Genomic DNA, 19,716 nt, shown 5'->3' on the forward strand with positions numbered 1-19,716 from the left:
CAGTCCCAACCCTCGAATTCAGCACCACCTTCCTAACCTGCAATCTTCTTCCTGACCTCTTCGCCCCCACCCCCACTCTGGCCTATCACCCTCACCTTAACCTCCTTTCACCTATCGCACTTCCAACGTCCCTCCCCGAAGTCCCTCCTCCCTACCTTTTACCTTAGCCTGCTTGGCACATTCCTGAAGAAGGGCTTAGCCTGAAACGTCAGTTCTCCTGCTTCCTGGATGCTGTCTGACCTGCTGCACTTTTGCAGCAACACATTTTCAGCTCTGATCTCCAGCATCTGCAGTCCTCACTTTCTCCTTGGGTACAACATCTTCAACACCATCACACTGAGCATGAGGGTCCCCCAGAGCTGTGTGCTCAGTCCACTACTGTTCACTCTGCTGACATTCGACTTTGTAGGGATGCATAGGTCGAATCTCATTATCAAGTTCGCTGATGATACAACTGTAGTAGGTCTCATCAGCACGAGCGACGAGTCACCAAACAGAGAGGAGATGCAGCGGCTAATGAACTGGTGCAGAGCCAACAACCTGTCTCTGAACTTGGACAAGATGAAATAGATGTTGTTGAATTCAGGAGGGCACGGAGTGACCACTCTCTGCTGGATATCGATGGCTCCCCCATGGAGATCATGAAGAGCACCAAATTTCTTGGCATACATCTGGCGGAGAATCTCACCTGGACTCTGACCACCAGCTCCACAGCCAAGAAAGCCCAGCAGCATCTCTGCCTTATGCGCAGGCTGAGGAAAGCCCATCTCCCCCTCCCCCATTCCTCACCACAATTTACAGAGGGTTCATTGAGAGTACCTGAACTGCTGCATCACTGCCCGGTTTGGGGATTGCACCATCTCAGATCGTAAGATCCTACAACGGATAGTGAGGACAGCTGAGAAGATCATCGGGGTCTCTCTTCTCTCCATTACAGACATATACACCACAAGCTGCATCTGAAAGGTTAAGAGCCCACACACCCCTCACTCAAATTCTTCTCCCTCTTGCCATCTGGCAGAAGATACCAGAACATTTGATCTCTCCGTCTAGACTTCAATGGTTTCTTCTCCCAAGTCATCAGGCTCCTTAACACAGTATGATTGGACTCTTTCCCATCTAAAATTTCTTGCCCTTTGAATTGCTGCTAGAAAAATGTCTGTTATTCATCATTCTTCTGTTGCGCTGTAACTTCCATGTTTTGCACTTCTTATGCATTTCATGCCATGTACGAGTGTATAGTCTATGCTATCCATGTTGCACCCTCGGTCCTGGAGGAATGCTGTCTCACTTTTACTGTATCTGTTGTATATGGTAGAAATGACAAATAAAAAGCTACTCTCTACTGTCTACTAACATCAAACAATATGGAAATAATGCAAGCTAGAGGTGTTGAAGTAGAAGATCAGCCATAATCCTATTGAACAGTGAAGTGGATTTGAAGGGCTTAATTACTGCCTCCTGCTTCAATTTTTTATGTTTGTATGATCTAATATCCCTTTCTTTGGTTCTTTGTCAAGTGTTGCCTGATTATACTCCTATTAATCACCCTGAGTCATGTTGCTATGCTAATGGTGTTATATAGATGCAATTTGATGTGTGTTACTGACCATCAATTTTTTTTCTCTGCTAATAGACAGTAGTTATTTCCAGTTGCGAGCCCACATGTATCAAGCTCGAGGTGTCCTTGCAGCCGATGATACTGGATTATCTGACACTTTTGCAAGAGTTGTATTTTCAACTCAATGTCAATCAACCAGGGTAAGAAACTTCAATTAATTTTTGACAATGTGCATTTTTTTGTTTGGCGTTGTTTGTTTTAGTGACTTTTGTGTGATGTTAATGGAAACCTTTGAGATCAAATTTGCTCCACATCAAGTCTTGTTACAGATTCACTAAGCTAAACCAATGGGACATGCAGTATTGTAGACTGTTGATTTTATTCCCTTTGGCTGCTGTAAAACCATCTGTCAGTTGGAGAGATATTGACAAGTCCTGCGAGAGTCTTGGTTTTAGCTGGTTAAACTTGAAGAATTTTGGACTTCCAATATGACCTTTCAGCACTATTTTTAAGGAGGAGTGAGTTTCAAACTGTGAACTATTTAGAACAGAGCAAATTATAAGCAATTAAGGAAAGAAAGAAGTATCAGGTTGGTCCCCAGAAATGCACAATGATCTCTTCTTTCGATCCAGGATGCTAGAATTTGAACATTTTGATGGGTATTATACAGATGATTATTAGACCCGGCTAAGACCTTTAAGATCTAATCTTTATTCTGTATGACCTATATTCTATGATCTATCCTTTATCTTTTATCAATAATTTATCCTCTATGATTGATACTTTATGAGCCTTTGGAATACTCTTCCCCAAAAGGCAGGTGGTAGCAGAGTTGATGTATCTTTTTAAGGTAGAGATGGAGAGATTCTTGATAAGCAAGGGGGTGGAAGGTTATTAAGAGTTTGTGTAGTCATCAGACCATCCATAATTTTATCAAATGGTAGAGCAAATTTGAAGAGTTGAATCAACAACTTTGCTTCTGATTTGTATGTTTTGTAACGTCAAGAGTGTTGTGAAGTCACTATCCTGGCTGTGGGAGTTCTTATGGTTGTCTCTTCCATTTACTTCATTGTGGTAACACAGCTTAGAGATGTGTGAAGAACTGTGATTAACCACGCTCTGATAATGAGGGTACATAGAGAAATCAACATTATTCTGGGTTCAAACTGCCTGAAGTGAGGAAGACCTGTGATAATGTTGATGGCCTCTGATTGCTGATAGTAAGGAAGGTTGGAGATAAGACAGTTAGTTCTAAATGTATTCTAAATAGGGCAGCCTGTTCTACATATTAAGGAAAAGTACTTATTTTACAACGCTCTCTCAGATGTCATAGAGTCATGCAGTCGTACAGCATGGAAACAGATCCCTTGGCCCAATAGACAATAGACAATAGGCAATAGGTGCAGGAGTAGGCCATTTAGCCCTTCGAGCCTGCACAGCCATTCAACATGATCATGGCTGATCATTCCTAATCAGTATCCTGTTCCTGCCTTATCTCCATAACCTTTGATTCCACTATCTTTGAGAGCTCTATCCAACTCTTTCTTAAATAAATCAGAAACTGGGCCTCCACTGCCCTCTGGGGCAGAGCATTCCACACAGCCACCACTCTGTGGGTGAAGAAGTTTCTCTTCATCTCTGTCCTAAATGGTCTACCCCGTATTTTTAAGCTGTGTCCTCTGGTTTGGCACTCACCCATCAGCGGAAACGTGTTTCCTGCTACCAGTGTCCAATCCTTTCATGATCTTATACGTCTCAATCAGATCCCCTCTCAGTCTTCTAAACTCAAGGGGATACAAGCCCAGTCGCTCCAGTCTTTCAGTGTAAGGTAATCCCGCCATTCCAGGAATTGACCTCGTGAACCTACGCTGCACTCCCTCAATAGCCAGAATGTCTTTCCTCAAATTTGGAGACCAGAACTGCACGCAGTACTCCAGATGTGGTCTCACCAGGGCCCTGTACAGCTGCAGAAGCACCTCTTCACTTCTATACTCAATTCCTCTTGTTATGAAGGCCAGCACGCTATTAGCCTTCTTAACTACTTGCTGTACCTGCATGCTTACCTTCATTGACTGGTGTACAAGAACACCCAGATCTCTCTGTACTGCCCCTTTACCTAAACTGATTCCATTGAGGTAGTAATCTGCCTTCCTGTTCTTGCCACCAAAGTGGATAACCATACATTTATCCAAATGAAACTGCATCTGCCATGCATCTGATCACTCACCTAACTTATCCAGGTCACCCTGTAACCTCCTAACATCCTCATCACATTTCACCCTGCCACCCAGCTTAGTATCATCAGCAAATTTGCTAATGTTATTACTAATACCATCTTCTATATCATTAACATATATTGTAAAAAGCTGCGGTCCCAGCACAGATCCCTGTGGTACCCCACTGGTCACTGCAAGAAGATTAGTCAAGCATGGTTTCCCCTTCATAAATCCATGCTGACTCTGTCCTATCCTGTTACTACTATCCAAATGTGCCGTAATTTCATCCTTTATAATAGACTCCAGCATCTTTCCCACCACTGAGGTCAGATTAACTGGTCTATAATTTTCTGCTTTCTCTCTCCCACCTTTCTTAAAAAGTGGTATAACATTAGCCACCCTCCAATCCTCAGGAACTGACCCCGAATCTATCGAACTCTGGAACTCATCCATGCCAACCAGGTTTCCTAAACTGAGCTAGTCCCATTTACTTGTGTTTGGCCTGTATTCCTCTAAATCTTTCCTATCCACAAACCTGTCCAAATGTCTTTTTAATATTGCAATTGTAACCACCTCTATCAGATCCTCTGGCAGCTCGTTCCATATATGCACCACCCTCTGTGAGATAAAGTTGCCCCTTAGACCCTTTTAAATCTTTCACCTCTCACTTTAAACTAAGCTCTCTAATTTTGGATTCCCCTCCCCTGGGGTAAAGATCTTTGCAATTCACCTTATCTATGCCTGTCTCGATTTTATAAATGTCTGCAAGGTCACCCCTGAGCCTCCTATGCTGCAGTGAAAAAAGTCCCAGCAAATCCAGCCTCTACGTATAACTCAAACCTTCTAGTCTCAGGAACATTCTTGTAAATTTTTCTTTTTGCACCCTTCCCAGTTCAAAACATTCTTCCTATAGCAGCATTAGACAACATAAACCTCTAATCTTCCACATGGACAATCTGATCATTTGAGTTTCAGGTTGTCCAGCATCATTATCTGGAAAAACCTAGCATTCTCATAGAACATAGAACAATACAGCGCTGAACAGGCCCTTCGGCCTTCGATGTTGCGCTGATCTGTGAACTATTCTCAGCTCGTTCCCCTACACTATCCCAAAATCATCCATGTGCTTATCTAAGGATTGTTTAAATCTCCCTAATGTGGCTGAGTTGACTCCATTAGCAGATAGGGCATTCCATGCCCTTACCACTCTCTGCGTAAAGAACTTTCTTCTGACATCTGTCTTAAATCTATCACCCCTCAATTTGTAGTTATGCCCTCTCATACAAGCTGACGTCATCATCCTTGGAAAAAGTATTTTACTGTCTACCCTATCTAATCCTCTGATCATCTTGTATGTCTCTATCAAATCCTCTCTTAGCATTCGTCTTTCCAATGAGAACAGACCCAAACCTCTCAGCCTTTCCTCATAAGATCTTTCCTCCAGACCAGGCAACATCCTGGTAAATCTCCTGTGCACTTTTTCCAATGCTTCCACATCCTTCCTGTAATGAGGCGACCAGACTGTACACAATATTCCAAGTGTGGCCGCACCAGCATTTTGTATAGTTGCAACATGATATTGCGGCTCCAGAACTCAATCCTTCTACCAATGAAACCTAACACATCGTATGCCTTCTTCACAGTAATATCCACCTGGGTGGCAACTTTCAGGGATCTATGCACATGGACTCTAAGATCCCTCTGCACATCCACACTACCAAGAATCTTTCCATTGACCTAGTACTCTGCCTTCCTGTACCACCACTCGCTGCCTTCTTCCAGAAAGCCAGTTTCTAATCCAAGCTGCTAAATCACCCTCAATTCCATGTCTCTGCAATTTCTCCAACAGCCTACCATGTGGAACCTTATCAAAAGCTTTACTGAAGTCCATGTATAACACGTCAACTGCCCTACCCTCATCTACATGCTTGGTCACCTTCTCAAAAAACTCAATGAGGTTTGTGAGACACAACCTGCCCTTGACGAAACCATGTTGACTATCTAAAGTCAAGTTGTTGATTGCTAGATGATTATAAACCTTATCTCTTACAATCCTTTCCAAAACCTTTCCTACAACAGAGGTAAGGCTCACTGGTCTATAATTACCTGGATCATCTCTGCTGCCCTTCTTGAACAATGGCACAACATTTGCAATCCTCCAGTCCTCAGGTACTAAACCTGTCGACAATGACGACTCAAATATCAAAGCCAACGGCTCTGCTGTCTCCTTCCTCGCTTCCCAGAGAATACCCGGATAAATCCCATCCGGCCCAGGGGATTTGTCGACTTTCACTCCTTCTAGAATTGATAACACCTGTGCGTCACGAACCTCGATCCTTTCTAGTCTAATATCTCATACCTCATTCTTCTCCTCTACAATATTCTCCTTTTCCTGAGTGAACACCGATGAGAAATGTTCATTTAGCACCTCTCCGATCTCTACAGCGTCCACACTCAACTTCCCACTTCTGTCTTTGACTGGACCTATTCCTGCCCTAATCATCCTTTTATTCCTCACATACCTATAGAAAGCTTTAGGGTTCTCCTTTATTCTATTTGCTAAAGACTGCTCATGTCCTCTCTTTGCTCTTCTTAACTCTCTCTTTAAATTATTCCTAGCTGATCTGTAACTCTCCATCGCCTTATCTGTACTATCTTGCCTCATCAACACATAAGCCTCCTTCTTCTTGACAAGAGATGCAATTTCTGTAGTAAACCACAGTTCCCTTACCTTATCACTTCCTCCCTGCCCGACAGGGACACACCTCTCAAGGACACGCAATATCTGTTCCATAAACCAGCTTCACATTTCGATTGTCTGCATCCCCTGCATTTTGCTGCCCCATTCTATGCATCCTAATTCTTGCCTAATTGCATTATAATTGCCCTTGCCCCATCGATAACTCTTGACCTGTGGCATGTACCTATCCCTTTCCATTGCTAAACTAAATTATGGTCACACTCTCCAAAGTGCTCACCTACAACTAAATCAAACACCTGGCCTGGTTGATTACCAAGCACCAGATCCAGTGTGGCATCCCCTCTTGTTGGCCCTTCGACATACTGTGTCAGGAAACCCTCCTGTACACATTGGACAAAAGCTGATCCATCCGACATACTAGAGCTATAATATTTCCAGTCAATGTTGGGGAAGTTGAAGTCCTCCATAATGACCACACTGTTCCTTTCACTCCTACTCAGAATAGTTTTGCTAATCCTCTCTTCCACCTCCCTGGAACTCTGCGGAGGCCTATAAAAAACTCCAAGCAGTGTGACATCTCCTCTGCTGTTTCTAACCTCAGCCCATACTACCTCAGAAGACGAGTCCTCATCAAAAATTCTCTCAGCCACCGTTATACTATCTTTGACTAACAAGGCCACGCCTCCCCTCTTTTACCGCCTTGCTGTTTTTAATGAAAGATCTAAACCCTGGAACCTGCAACATCCATTCCTCACCCTGCTCTATCCATGTCTCTGAAATGGCCACAACATCGAAGTCCCAGGTACCTATCCATGCCGTGAGCTCACCTACCTTATTTTGGATACTTCTGACGTTGAAGTAGACACACTTCAAACCACTTTGCTGTCTGCCAACACATTCCTGTGACCCTGAAATCTTGTCCCTGTCCTTCCTACTTTCATCCTCCTGTGCACTGCAACTACACCTCTGGTTCCCATCCCCCTACTGAGCTAGTTTGAACCCACCCGAATAGAACCAGCAAATTTCCCACCCAGGATATTAGTGTCCCTCTGGTTCAAGTGAAGACCGACCTGTATGTACAAGTCCCACCTTCCCCAGAATGAGCCCCAATTATCCAAAAACATGAAACCCTCCCTCCTGCACCATCCTTGCAGCCACGTGTTTAGCTGATAGCTCTCCCAATTCCTTGCCTCGCTATCACGTGGCACAAGTAACAATCCAGAGATAACAACTCTGTTTGTTCTAGCTCTCAGCTTCCACCCTAGCTCCCTGAAATCCTGCCTTACATCCCTATCCCTCTTTCTACCTATGTTGTTGGTACCTACATGGACAACGACTTGAGGCTGGTCACCCTCTCCCTTCAGGACCCCAAAGATACAATCCGAGACATCATGGACCCTGGCACCTGGGAGGCAACACACCAACCGCGAGTCTCGTTCGTTCCCAAAAAACCTTCTATCTGAGCCTCTAACTATTGAGTCCCCAATGACTAACACTCCTTTCCCTCCATCCCTTCTGTGCAACAGGCACAGACTCTGTGCCAGAGACCTGGGCCCCACTGCTTGCCCCAGGTAAGTTATCCCCCTCAATAGTATCCAAAACGGTATTCATGTTTTTCAGGGGAACGACCACATGGGATCCCTCCACTGACTGTTTTTTCCCCTTTCGAACAGTTACCCAGCTTTCTTCTTGGTTAGGAGTAACTACTTCCCTGTAACTCCTATCTATCACAGCCTCTGCCTCCCGAATGGTCTGAAGTTCATCCAGCTCCCACTCCAGTTCCCTAACATGGTCTTGGAGGAGCGAGAGTTGGGTGCACTTCCTGAAGATATACTTGGATAGGACACTAATAGTGTCCCTGACACCTCAAACATCATGCAGGAGGAACATTGCTCTCCCTGAACTGCCATCCCTGCTAGTCCCCCTAGTCACAAAGTAAAAAAAAGACGCTTACCTGATATGTTCCTGGTCTTTAAGGTTAGAGGAGGTGGTTGGGTGGGAGGCCCTACAAAGGTAGAGTCTCGGGTTGAGAGGACACTGACTTATATAGCAGGACGGAAGTAAAAATAAGAAGTCCCTCCTTTTCCAGAAACCTCTGCTCTCTGACTTCAAATTTAAAAACCCAAATCAGTGACTCACCACTCCTGGCAGGCCCCTGGTGCAAGCTCCCGCCCTTTGAGTTGCTGCTGCCGCTGAAAAACAGAAAAGGACGACTCCCGCGCTTGTGGTAAGTTTTTAAAGGCACAAATCATTGACTCACCGCTCCCGGCAGGCCCCTGGTGCAACCTCCCACCCTTCGAGTTGCTGTTGTCGCTGAAAAACAGAAATGAATAAGAACAAAAACAGAAATTTCTGGAGAAACTTGGCAAATCTGGCAGCTTCTGTGGAGAGAAAGTAGAGTTAATTTTTCAGGCCCAGTGACCCTTCTTCAGCATTGACTTTAGCTAGGAAAATATTTAGCATATATGCTAAATATGATATGGGGGGAGGGGGAGGGCAAACAATAGGTGGAATCATAGAGATATCATGTCATAGAAATATACAGCATGGAAACAGACCCTTTGGTCCAACCCATCCATGTCAATCTGCTATCCCAACCCAATCTAGTCCCACCTGCCAGCACCCGGCCCATATCCCTCCAGACCCTTCCTATTCATAATACCCATCCAAATGCCTTGTAAATGTTGCAATTGTACCAGCCTCCACCACTTCCTCTAGCAGCTCATTCCATATACGTACCACCCTCTGTGTGAAAAAGTTGCCCTTAGGTCTCTTTTATATCTTTCCCCTCTCACCCTAAACCTATGCCCTCTAGGTCTGGACTCCCCGACCCCAGGGAAAAGACTTTGTCTGTTTATCCTATCCATGCCCCTCATAATTTTGTAAACCTCTATAAGGTCACCCCTCAGCCTTCGACGCTCCATGGAAAACAGCCCCAGCCTGTTCAGCCTATCCCCATAGCTCAAATCCTCCAACCCTGGCAACATCCTTGTAAATCTTTTCTGAACCCTTTCAAGTTTCACAACATCTTTCCGATAGGAAGGAAACCAGAATTGCAAGCAATATTCCAACAGTGGCCTAACCAATGTCCTGTATAACAGCAACATAGCCTCCAAACTCCTGTACTCAATACACTGACCAATAAAGGAAAGCATACCAAACGCCTTCTTCACTATCCTATTCACCTGCGACTCCACTTTCAAGGAGCTATGAACCTGCACTCCAAGGTCTCTTTGTTGAGCAACACTCCCTAGGACCTTACCATTACGTGTTTAGGTCCTGCGAAGATTTGCTTTCCCAAAATGCAGCACCTCACATTTGTCTGAATTAAACTCCATCTGCCACTTCTCAGCCCATTGGCCTATCTGATCAAGATCCTGATGTAACTTGAGGTAACCTTCTTCGCTGTCCACTACACCTCCAATTTTGGTGTCATCTGCAAACTTCATCTGCAAACTTACGAACTATATCTCTTATGCTCACATCCAAATCATTTATATAAATGACAAAATTAGAGGACTCAGCACCGATCCTTGTGGCACTCCACTGGTCACAGGCCTCCATTCTGAAAAACAACCCTCCACCACCACCCTCTGTCTTCTACCTTTGAGCCAGTTCTGTATCCAAATGGCAAGTTCACCCTGTATTCCATGAGATCTAACCTCGCTAACCAGTCTCCCATGGGGAACCTTGTCAAATGCCTTACTGAAGTCAATATAGATCACATCTACCGCTCTGCCCTCATCAATCCTCTTTGTTACATCTTCAAAAAACTCAATCAAGTTTGTGAGACATGATTTCCCACGCACAAATCAGTCCTTGCCTTTCCAAATACATGTACATCCTGTCCCTCAGGATTCCCTCCAACAACTTGCCCACCACCGATGTCAGACTCACTGGTCTATAGTTTCCTGTCTTGTCCTTACCACCCTTCTTAAACAGTGGCACCACGTTAACCAATCTTCAACTTCCGGCACCTTACTTGTGACTATCGATGATACAAATATCTCAGCAAGAGGCCCAGCAATCACTTCCCTAGCTTCCCACAGAGTTCTAGGGTACACCTGATCAGGTCCTGGGGATTTACCAATTTTTGTATTTCAAGACATCCAGCACTTCCTCCTCTGCAGTATGGACATTTTTCAAGATATCACCATCTATTTCCCTACATTCTATATCTTCCATGTCCTTTTCCATAGTAAATACTGATGTAAAATACTTGTTTAGTATCTCCCCCATTTTCTGTGGCTCCACACAAAGGCCGCCTTGCTGATCTTTGAGGGGCCGTATTCTCTCCCTAGTTACCCTTTTGTCCTTAATATATTTGTAAAAACCCTTTGAATTCTCCTTAATTTTATTTGCCAAAGCTATCTCGGTGGAGCCCAGGAGGAAAAACAGCAATTGTGCAGACAAAGGAATGGGTAAAGGCCAGTCTGGGAGATTCCTAATGAAGGGCTCTGGTCCAAAAATCAATTCTCCTGCTTCTCGGATGCTGCCTGACCTATTGTGCTTTTCCAGCAACACACTCTTGACTGGGAGATTCAGTAGCTGCTAATGCAGCCCATTATGGCTGACAATGGGTTGTTTGTGGTAGCAGGGACAAAGTGAGGACTGCAGATGCTAGAGATCAGAGTCAAAAAGTGTGGCGCTGGAAAACACAGCAGGTCAGACAGCATCTGAGGAACAGAAAAGTTGATGTTTCGGGCATAAGCCTGATGAAGGGCTTAGTCTCGAAACACCGACTCTTCTGCTCCTCAGATGCTGCCTGATCCACTGTGCTTTTCCAGCGCCACACTGTTTGTGGTAGTAATCCATGTGATGACAATGTCTGATGTGAGGCTTTGGGATAAAAACATGGGAGAACATGCTCAGGCCCTAAAATTATTTGTCACACCACACCAGGTTATAGTCCAACAGGTTTATTTAAAATCCAAAGCTTTTGGAATGCTGCTCCTTTGTCACTGCACCTGACGAAGAAGCAATGCTCTGAAAGCTTGTGATTTTAAATAAGCCTGTTAAACTATAATCTGGTGTCATATGACTTCTGACTTTGTCCACCCCAGTCCAACACCAACACCTCAAAAGGAATTAAGGGCTATGGGAAGAGTGCGGGTAAGTGGAGTTGAAATGCCCATCAGTCATGATTAAATAGCGGAGTGGACTCAATGGGCTGAATGGCCTTATTTCCACCCCTATGTCTTATGATCTGATGGTCTTATCTCCATATCATGCCTAAAATTATTGAACTCAAATTTGAGTCCTGAAGGCTGCAGGGTCCCCAGACAGAACATGAGATGATGTTCTTCCTGCTTATTCTGAGCTTCACTGAGCAATGCAGCGACCTGCGACAGAAATGATGTTATTGTCGAAGTAGCAGGTATTCCGAAGCTCAGGTTCATTTTTGTGGACATAGTTAAATTGCCACCATCGCTGCTAATTATATAGAATATGTTTCAGTTTTGCTTCATCACCTTTCATAACTTACAGATAATCTCTAACAATTTTCCTGTTACACTTAACACTCTAAGGAGTTTTGAAGATCCAGCTTGTCATCTTGCCTCGACTGTTTTAAAGTTTAACTAAATGGCATTGAACCTAACAGAGAGTGAGCAATCCAGATCAGTCTCATGAAAGTATAGCAGTGGTATATGTCAAACCTAACTGGGATAGCACACTGGAAATCCAGCACTGCTATTCCCACATTTGTCAAAAATGTTAAAGATTTTATTAGAGTACACAAAAATTCCTTAATCTAACTATCCTTCAGACCCAGGTTAACAGAAAACATGGGCAGGTTTCTGTACTTAACAAGAATGACTATTTATTGCAAGTAATTAATCCTAGCTCCAGGTAAACAGTTATGATCTTCAATATATAGTTAAAATTCTAACCCCTTATAAACTCCCAACTGGCCCAAAACACACAGACAGACAGATAGGCACAAAAGGATTAATATTATGGATGGTGAGAAAACTGGCCAGCACTGCTGCCTCACAGCGCCAGGGACCATGGTTCGATTTCAGCTTCGGGCGACTGTCTGTGTAGAGTTTGCACATTCTCCTTGTGTCTGCGTTGGTTTCTTCTGGGTGCTCTGGTTTCCTCCAAAGATATGCAGGGTTAGGTGAACTGGCTGTGCTAAATTGCCCATAGTGTTCAGGGATGTGTAGGTTAGGTGCATTGGTCAGGGGTAAATATAGGATAGTAGGGTAGGGGAATGGGTCTGGATGAGTTACTCTTCGGAGGGTCAATGCGGACTTGTTGGACTGAAGGGTGTGTTTCTGCACTGTAGAGATTCTATGATTCAGTTCAATGGCTCCTTCTACAGGAATCACTGAGATAATCCCTTTAACTTGTTGCTGCTTGACCTTCCTTCTCCAGGTATTCTTCATTTATCTGCAGGAGGCGCAGAGTGACTAGTTATAAAATCTCTGACTTATTAGTTAAAAGCAACAACATACAACAACTAGTGAGGAACGATAAATTGGCTTAATTCAGGTATTTTTTGCTGCGGGGAAAAATAAACCATCTCTACTTCTAGAGGTCTGAAGGCTTCTATATCATTGAGGCCCATAGCTCTTTAGTTAGTCATAAAACCATAGAGATGTACAGCATGGAAACAGACTTGTCTGACTTGTTCATGCCAACCAGATATCCTAACCTAATCTAGTTCCATTTGCCAGCACTTGGCCCATATCCCTCTAAACCCTTCCTATTCATATACCCATCCAGATGCCTTTTACATATTGTAATTGTACCAGCCTCTACCACTTCCCTGGCAGCTCATTCCATACATGCACCACCCTCCGCATGAAAAAGTTGCCCTTTAGGTCCCTTTTAAATTTTTCCCCTCTCACTCTTAACCTATGCCCTCTAGTTCTGGACTCCCCAACTCAGGGAAAAGACCTTATGTATTTATCCTTTCCATGCCCCTCATGGCTTTATAAGCTTCTATAAGGTCACCCCTCAGTCTCCAATGCTCCAGGGAAAACAGCTCCAAACTATTCAGTCTCTCCCTGTAGCTCAAATCCTCCAACCCTGGCAAAATCCTTATAACTCTTTTCTGAACGCTTTTATGTTTCACAAAATCTTTCCAATAGGGAGACCAGAATTGCACGCAGTATTCCAAAAGTGGCCTAAGCAATGCCACAGAATGACTTCCCAACTCCTATACCCAATGCTCTGACCAATAAAAGAAAGCATACCAACTGACTTCTTCACTATCCTATCTATCTGCAACTCCATTTTCAAGGAACCTTGAACCTGCACTCCAAGGTCTCTTTGTTAAGCAACACTCCCCAGGACCTTACCATTATGTGTATAAGTCCTACTCTGATTTGTTTTTCAAAAATGCAGCACTTTGCATTTATCTGAATTAAACTCCATCTGCCACTCGTCAGCCCATTGGCCCATCTGATCAAGATCCTGTTGTAACCTGTGGTAACCTTCTTCGCTGTCCACTACATCTCCAATTTTGATGTCATCTGCAAAGTTACTAACCATACCTCCTATGTTCACATCCAATCATTTTTATAAATGATGAAAAGCAGTGGACCCAGCACCGATCTTTGTGGCACACTACTAGTCACAGGCCTCCAGTCTAAAAAACAACCCTCCACCACCACCTGTCTTCTACCTTTGAGCCAGTTCTGTATCCAAATGGCTAGTTCTCCCTGTATTCCATGAGATCTAACTTTGCTAACCAGTCTACCAGGAGAACCTTGTCAAATCACTTACTGAAGTCTATATCGATCACATCCACCGCTCTGCCCTCATCGATCCTCTTTGTTACTTCTTCAAAAAACTCAATAAAGTACATGAGGCGTGATTTCCCACGCACAATCCTGACTTTTACAAATTCATATAAATCAATCCTTGCCTCTCCAAATACACATAAATCCTGTCCCTCAGGATTTCCTCCAACAAGTTGCCCACCACCGATGTCAGGCTCACCAGTCTATAGGGCCCTGGCTTTTCCTTACCACTTTTCTTAAATAGTGGCAGCATGCTTGCTAGTGTCCAGTCTTCCAGCACCTCACCTGTGACTATCGATGATACAAATATCTCAGCAAAGGGCCCAGCAATCACTTCCCTAGTTTCCCACAGAGTTCTAGGGTATGCCAGATCAGGTCGTGGGGATTTATCAACTTTTTTGCCCTTCTAAGGATTTACTCTATCTCTGTTATCTATACCTGATATTTGCTTCCTTCTTTATCTTAAACCAAAACTTCAATTTCTCAAGTCATCCAGCATTCCCTACACCTGCCTGACTTGCCTTTCACCCTAATAGGAATATACTATCTCTGGACTCTCATTATCTCAGTTTTCAAGGCTTCCCATTTTCTAGCTGTCCCTTTACCTGCAAATATCTGCCCTCAATCATCTTTTGAAGGTTCTTGCCTAATACTGTCAAAATTGGCCTTCCTCCAATTTAGAACTTCAACTTATAGATCCAGTGTATCCTTTTCCATTACTATTTTAAAACTAATAGAATTTTAGTCACTGGCCCCAAAGTGCTCCCCCACTGACACCTCAGTAACTTGCCCTGCCTTATTTCGCAAAAGTAGGTTGAGCTTTGCACCTTCTCTAGTAGGTACATCCTCATACTGAATCGGAAAATCTTCTTGTACAAGCTTAACAAATTCCTCCCCATCTAAACCTTTAACACTATGGCAGTCCCAGTCTATGTTTGGAAAGTTAAAATTGTCTACCGTAGCCACCCTATTATTCTTACAGAGAACTGAGATCTCCTTACAAATTTGTTTCTCAATTTCCTACTGACTATTGGGTCTATAATACCATCACAATAAGGTGATCATCCCTTTCGTATTTCTCGGTTCCACTGAAATAACTTCCCTGGATGTATTGCCAGGAATATCCTCCCTAAGTACAGCTGTAATGCTATCCTTTATCAAAAATGCCACTCCAACTCCTTTCTTGCCCCTCTTTTCTATCCTTCCTATATCATTTGTGTGCTGGAACATTAAGCTGCCAGTCCTGTTCATCCCTGAGCCATATCTCTGTACTTGCTATGATATCCCAGTCCCATATTCCTAAACATGCCCTGCGTTCATCTGCCTTCCCTGTTAGGCTTCTTGCATTGAATTAAAGTTTAATTTATCAGTCCTATCTTGTTCTCTGCTTTGTTCCTGCCTGCCCTGACTGTTTGACTCACTCCTTTTCCCAACTGTACCAGTGTCAGATTGATCCCTTTCGTTACTGTTTTCCTGGGTACCACTGCTCCACCTTACTAGTTTAAATCATCCCAAGCAGCTTGAGCAAATCTCCCTGCTGGTATATTAGTCCCTTCCAATTCAGGTCCAGTGTGACCTTCTTGTACAGTCTCTTCTACCTCCGAAGAGGTTGGGAGCCAATCGCACTGTCCCCACTGTTTGAGCAAACAATAGTCTAAACAGCATTTACAATAAGTTTTGTGGCTCTTTCAAAAATGCATCAATCCCTTCCACAATTCCTGGCTTTTTAAACAGTCCTTTTCCACTTTCAGTCCTCAATCAAAAGTACAGAAATATAAAAATGGAATATTTATGGAAGCTTTCAGTGCTTTGGAGATTCTTAAACAAATAAAACAGTTCATGTTATGAAAAGGTAAGGCATTAAAATGTATATGGCAGTATTTTACCCAGCATGATTGTTCATGGATTTTCCTGTTTCATGTGTTTACAATTTTCCATTTCATAGATCCTGATTTTGTAGTCACTGCAGGCAAATTCATCCTATAGATATGTGCCATCAAATTGCTTGGTTCTTGATTATCTTTTCCTCATTCATAGAATTTGGGCATTGCTGGCTGGAACAGCATTTCTTACCTATCATTAATTACACTGGAAAAGGTGGTGAAGAGCTGCCTTCTTGAACTGCTGCAGTCCATTAAGTGTAGGTGTCTACAATATTGCTTTTTGGATCCATGCCAGTTGGTGAGAAAGAAATCAAGACACCATTCTTTTATAACTTCTCAGTCTTACACCTCCTCCCTCCTCCAGTCCCTCTCTGCCCCTATAATATTCCCCTAGTCACTTGAATAATCAATTAACTCAATTGAATCCAGTTTTTTGAGTGTACTTGGATGCCAGACTCAGTTAAATGTGGCCCTTGATGTCAAGGGAAGCTACCCACCTCCATGTTTAGACCAAGGCTACAATTGGATTAGGAGCTGACTGCCAGTGAATAGTGTTAGAGCCCTTACTGTTTTTTCATTATTTTTATTTTATCTTATGAATTACCTCCTTAAGCGTCTACCACTGCTGCTCACTGTCATTCTTGCTAATCCACCTGTCCAGTTCACTTAAGCTAACTGTGTCCTCACTTCATTGTTTTTCCCCTTATTTAAGTTAAACAGTTGTTTTTGACCCAAGTTTCTCATTCTTGCAATGAATGTTCAATTCAATTATGTTATGATTGCTACATCCTAGGGGATCTTTTATTCTGAGATCATTTATGAAATTTGCTTCATTACCTATAACCAGATCCAAGATAGCCTGCTCCCTGGTTAGCTTTGACATATTGCTGTAGGAAACTCTGCTGAATACATTCTATGAATTTGTTATCATAGCTACCCTTTCCAATTTGATTAACTCAATCAACATGAAGCTACAAACAGTTGTTAAGAATTAATTATTCACAAAGTTTGGGACTGGCTATTCAAAAAAGTCTGGTTTTGACCATTGTGGCACAGTGGTTAGCACTGCTGCCTCACAGCACCCGAGACCCGGGTTCAATTCCCGCTTCAGGCGACTCTCTGTGTGGAGTTTGCACATTCTCCCTATGTCTGCGTGGGTTTCCTCCGGGTGCTCCGGTTTCCTCCCACAGTCCAAAAAAGTGCAGGCTAGGTGAATTGGCCATGCTAAATTGCCCGTAGTGTTAGGTGCAGGGGTAAATGTAAGGGAATGGGTCTGGGTAGGTTGCGCTTCGGTGGGTCAGTGTGGACTTGTTGGACCAAAGGGCCTGTTTTCACATGGTAAGTAATCTAACCTAAATAGCATTCAATTTTCAGAGTCTTTGAAGATTTTAATTTTACTGTGTTGTGAACACAGAGGTAGAAACGCTGATTTAATTCAGCTATATGTCTCTGTGCCATTGCTATAGGTTACTGTGGAGGAAATGGTGCCTATGGCACTGCTAACAATCCTTTCCATTACTTTTCTAATGAGTTAGAATAGACAGATAGAAGAGGCAAATAGCTGCATTGAAATTTGACTGTTTTGTGACAGGATGTACTTAGGCAATTTTCCATATTGTTGAGTAGATACTAGTATTGTTGCTGTACTAGAACAGGTGATTGAAAATACTTGAGCTTTGCTTTTGTTGTGATGGGCTCCTGTATTAATGAGAATATTCATGGAACCTTCTCCTGCAGTGAGTTGTTAAATTGTACACCACCATTCACAATTTGATCTCACAAGATGGCAGAACTTAGATATGATTTTTTGCATATGCTGCAAATAGTCTTGTAGCTTCCCCATGAGCATCATGAGAGTCTTGCTGTTTCCATATATTACACAGACATTCAAATTGAGAACTTGAAGAAAATTTAACTCTCCCTCTTTAATTATTTCACAGTATCTGGAAGAAACACTTTCCCCATTGTGGTCTGAGATGTTGTTGTTCGATCAAATCCTGATAGAGGGGAGTAAGGATGAACTGAAAAAGGATCCACCCATTATCATCATCAATATCTTTGACTATGACAGTTTGGTGAGTTTTAGCCTAATGCAGTTTTAGAAATGAATAATAGCAGAATTGTCAGTAGGGTAAAAGAGTAATACCGCTACATGGCAATTAAATTATCAACCAGAACCGCAAATACGACCCTGCTGCATGAGAATAGACATTGTACTGCTGTACAATTATTGATGTTGCAGAGAGCACTACAAACTGCAAATCAATAATAGTGGGGACAGGTTTGTACCTGTACAACAGGGTACAGTACTGGCGGGGATAGGTCGGTCACTGTATGACACTGGGGTACAACATTGATGGGAACTGGTCTGTTTGTGTAAAACATTGGGGTACAGCACAGGTGGGGAGGACTCTGCAAATGCTAGTCAATGTAATTTTAGTTATGAGTTCTCTGAGCTTCATTTGATTTTAAAGTGACTGCTACTGGAATGTGAACTGGACAATGAAAGTCTACCTATTGTGCAATGTTGCATTTTGAATGTGCAGCAGTGTGCTGCACCATAAGATATTTAAATGATGGCATTTGGAATGATTCAATGTGTAATACTGTCTTTTCTCATAAACATAGGGAAGTCCAGAGTTCCTAGGACGAGCTTTCGCAGCTCCCAGCGTTAAGCTGCAAGGTGAAAGTTATGTGAGACCTCCATTAAAGTTTCATGACATTTACAGAGGCCAGACAATGGGTGGTGAACTGCTAGCAGCTTTTGAACTGATAGAATTGGATTACAGTGGCTATGGAGAGGTAAGAATCACACACATTCTCAGATTGTTAACTTTATTTCACAGCAAATGTCTTGTAGATACTGTTGAGTTTGCAGGTGCTGTTTATCTATATGAGAGCATGCACCAAGCAGGGCCAACCCCTGCCTCTAACAGTTATTCTGCTGAAACGCTTGCAAAGTATCTTCAATCCTATTCCCACCACGAATTTTTTGACTGTGACAATGTTGTTATTTACCTAAGAACATAAGGGGTAGGAGCAAGAGTAGGCCATATAGTCCTTCTAGCTACATTGCTCCTGTCTCTTTTATTTCATGGGCAGTAACTTTTCTCACAGGTCTGTTCATAGAATCACGCAGCATCTTCGGCTCATCGAATCTGTACTGCCAAATATATTCTACTATCTACACTAGTCCCACTTTCCTGCACTAAGCCCGTATCCCACAACATGGCCCTGTGGCATGGCACATAGGCACCTGACCAGCCATTCAATATAATCATACCAGCCATTCAATACAATCACTTAAGGCCTTTTAACCACCCCATCCCCAGAACCCTGCATGCTCCTGGTAGTAAGAAATCTAGCACTCTCTCCCATAAACATACTCAAACACTAACCATCACAGCCCTCCATGATTGATTATTCCAAATGTTCAGCTTCAGCTCAGGAGTCTTTGACAAGGAGGTTGAGTGAAGTGATTACGCCACAGTTGAAGAGGGTGAAGACATGACTGCCAAGTTGGTTCAGTGTGCTACGTGCTTGATGTGGGAGGTCAACGACTCTGGTGTGTCTGGCTCGTATATGTGTGGAAAGTGTGTGCACA

General features: G+C 43.1%; 1 protein-coding gene across 1 annotated transcript in view; it reads left to right on the forward strand.

Annotated features, from left to right (window-relative positions):
* The window catches only part of LOC122559891 (fer-1-like protein 4), a 349,022-nt gene that overhangs the window by 144,593 nt on the left and 184,713 nt on the right, over window positions 1-19,716 (forward strand). The window contains exons 24-26 of the mRNA XM_043709999.1: window positions 1,637-1,761; window positions 18,053-18,187; window positions 18,741-18,914. Coding sequence (XP_043565934.1) covers window positions 1,637-1,761; window positions 18,053-18,187; window positions 18,741-18,914 — 434 coding nt within the window. The remainder of the gene's footprint in view (window positions 1-1,636; window positions 1,762-18,052; window positions 18,188-18,740; window positions 18,915-19,716) is intronic.

The sequence above is a fragment of the Chiloscyllium plagiosum genome, chromosome 20, assembly GCF_004010195.1.
Source record: "Chiloscyllium plagiosum isolate BGI_BamShark_2017 chromosome 20, ASM401019v2, whole genome shotgun sequence".
In the NCBI taxonomy this organism is placed as follows: Eukaryota; Metazoa; Chordata; class Chondrichthyes; order Orectolobiformes; family Hemiscylliidae; genus Chiloscyllium; species Chiloscyllium plagiosum.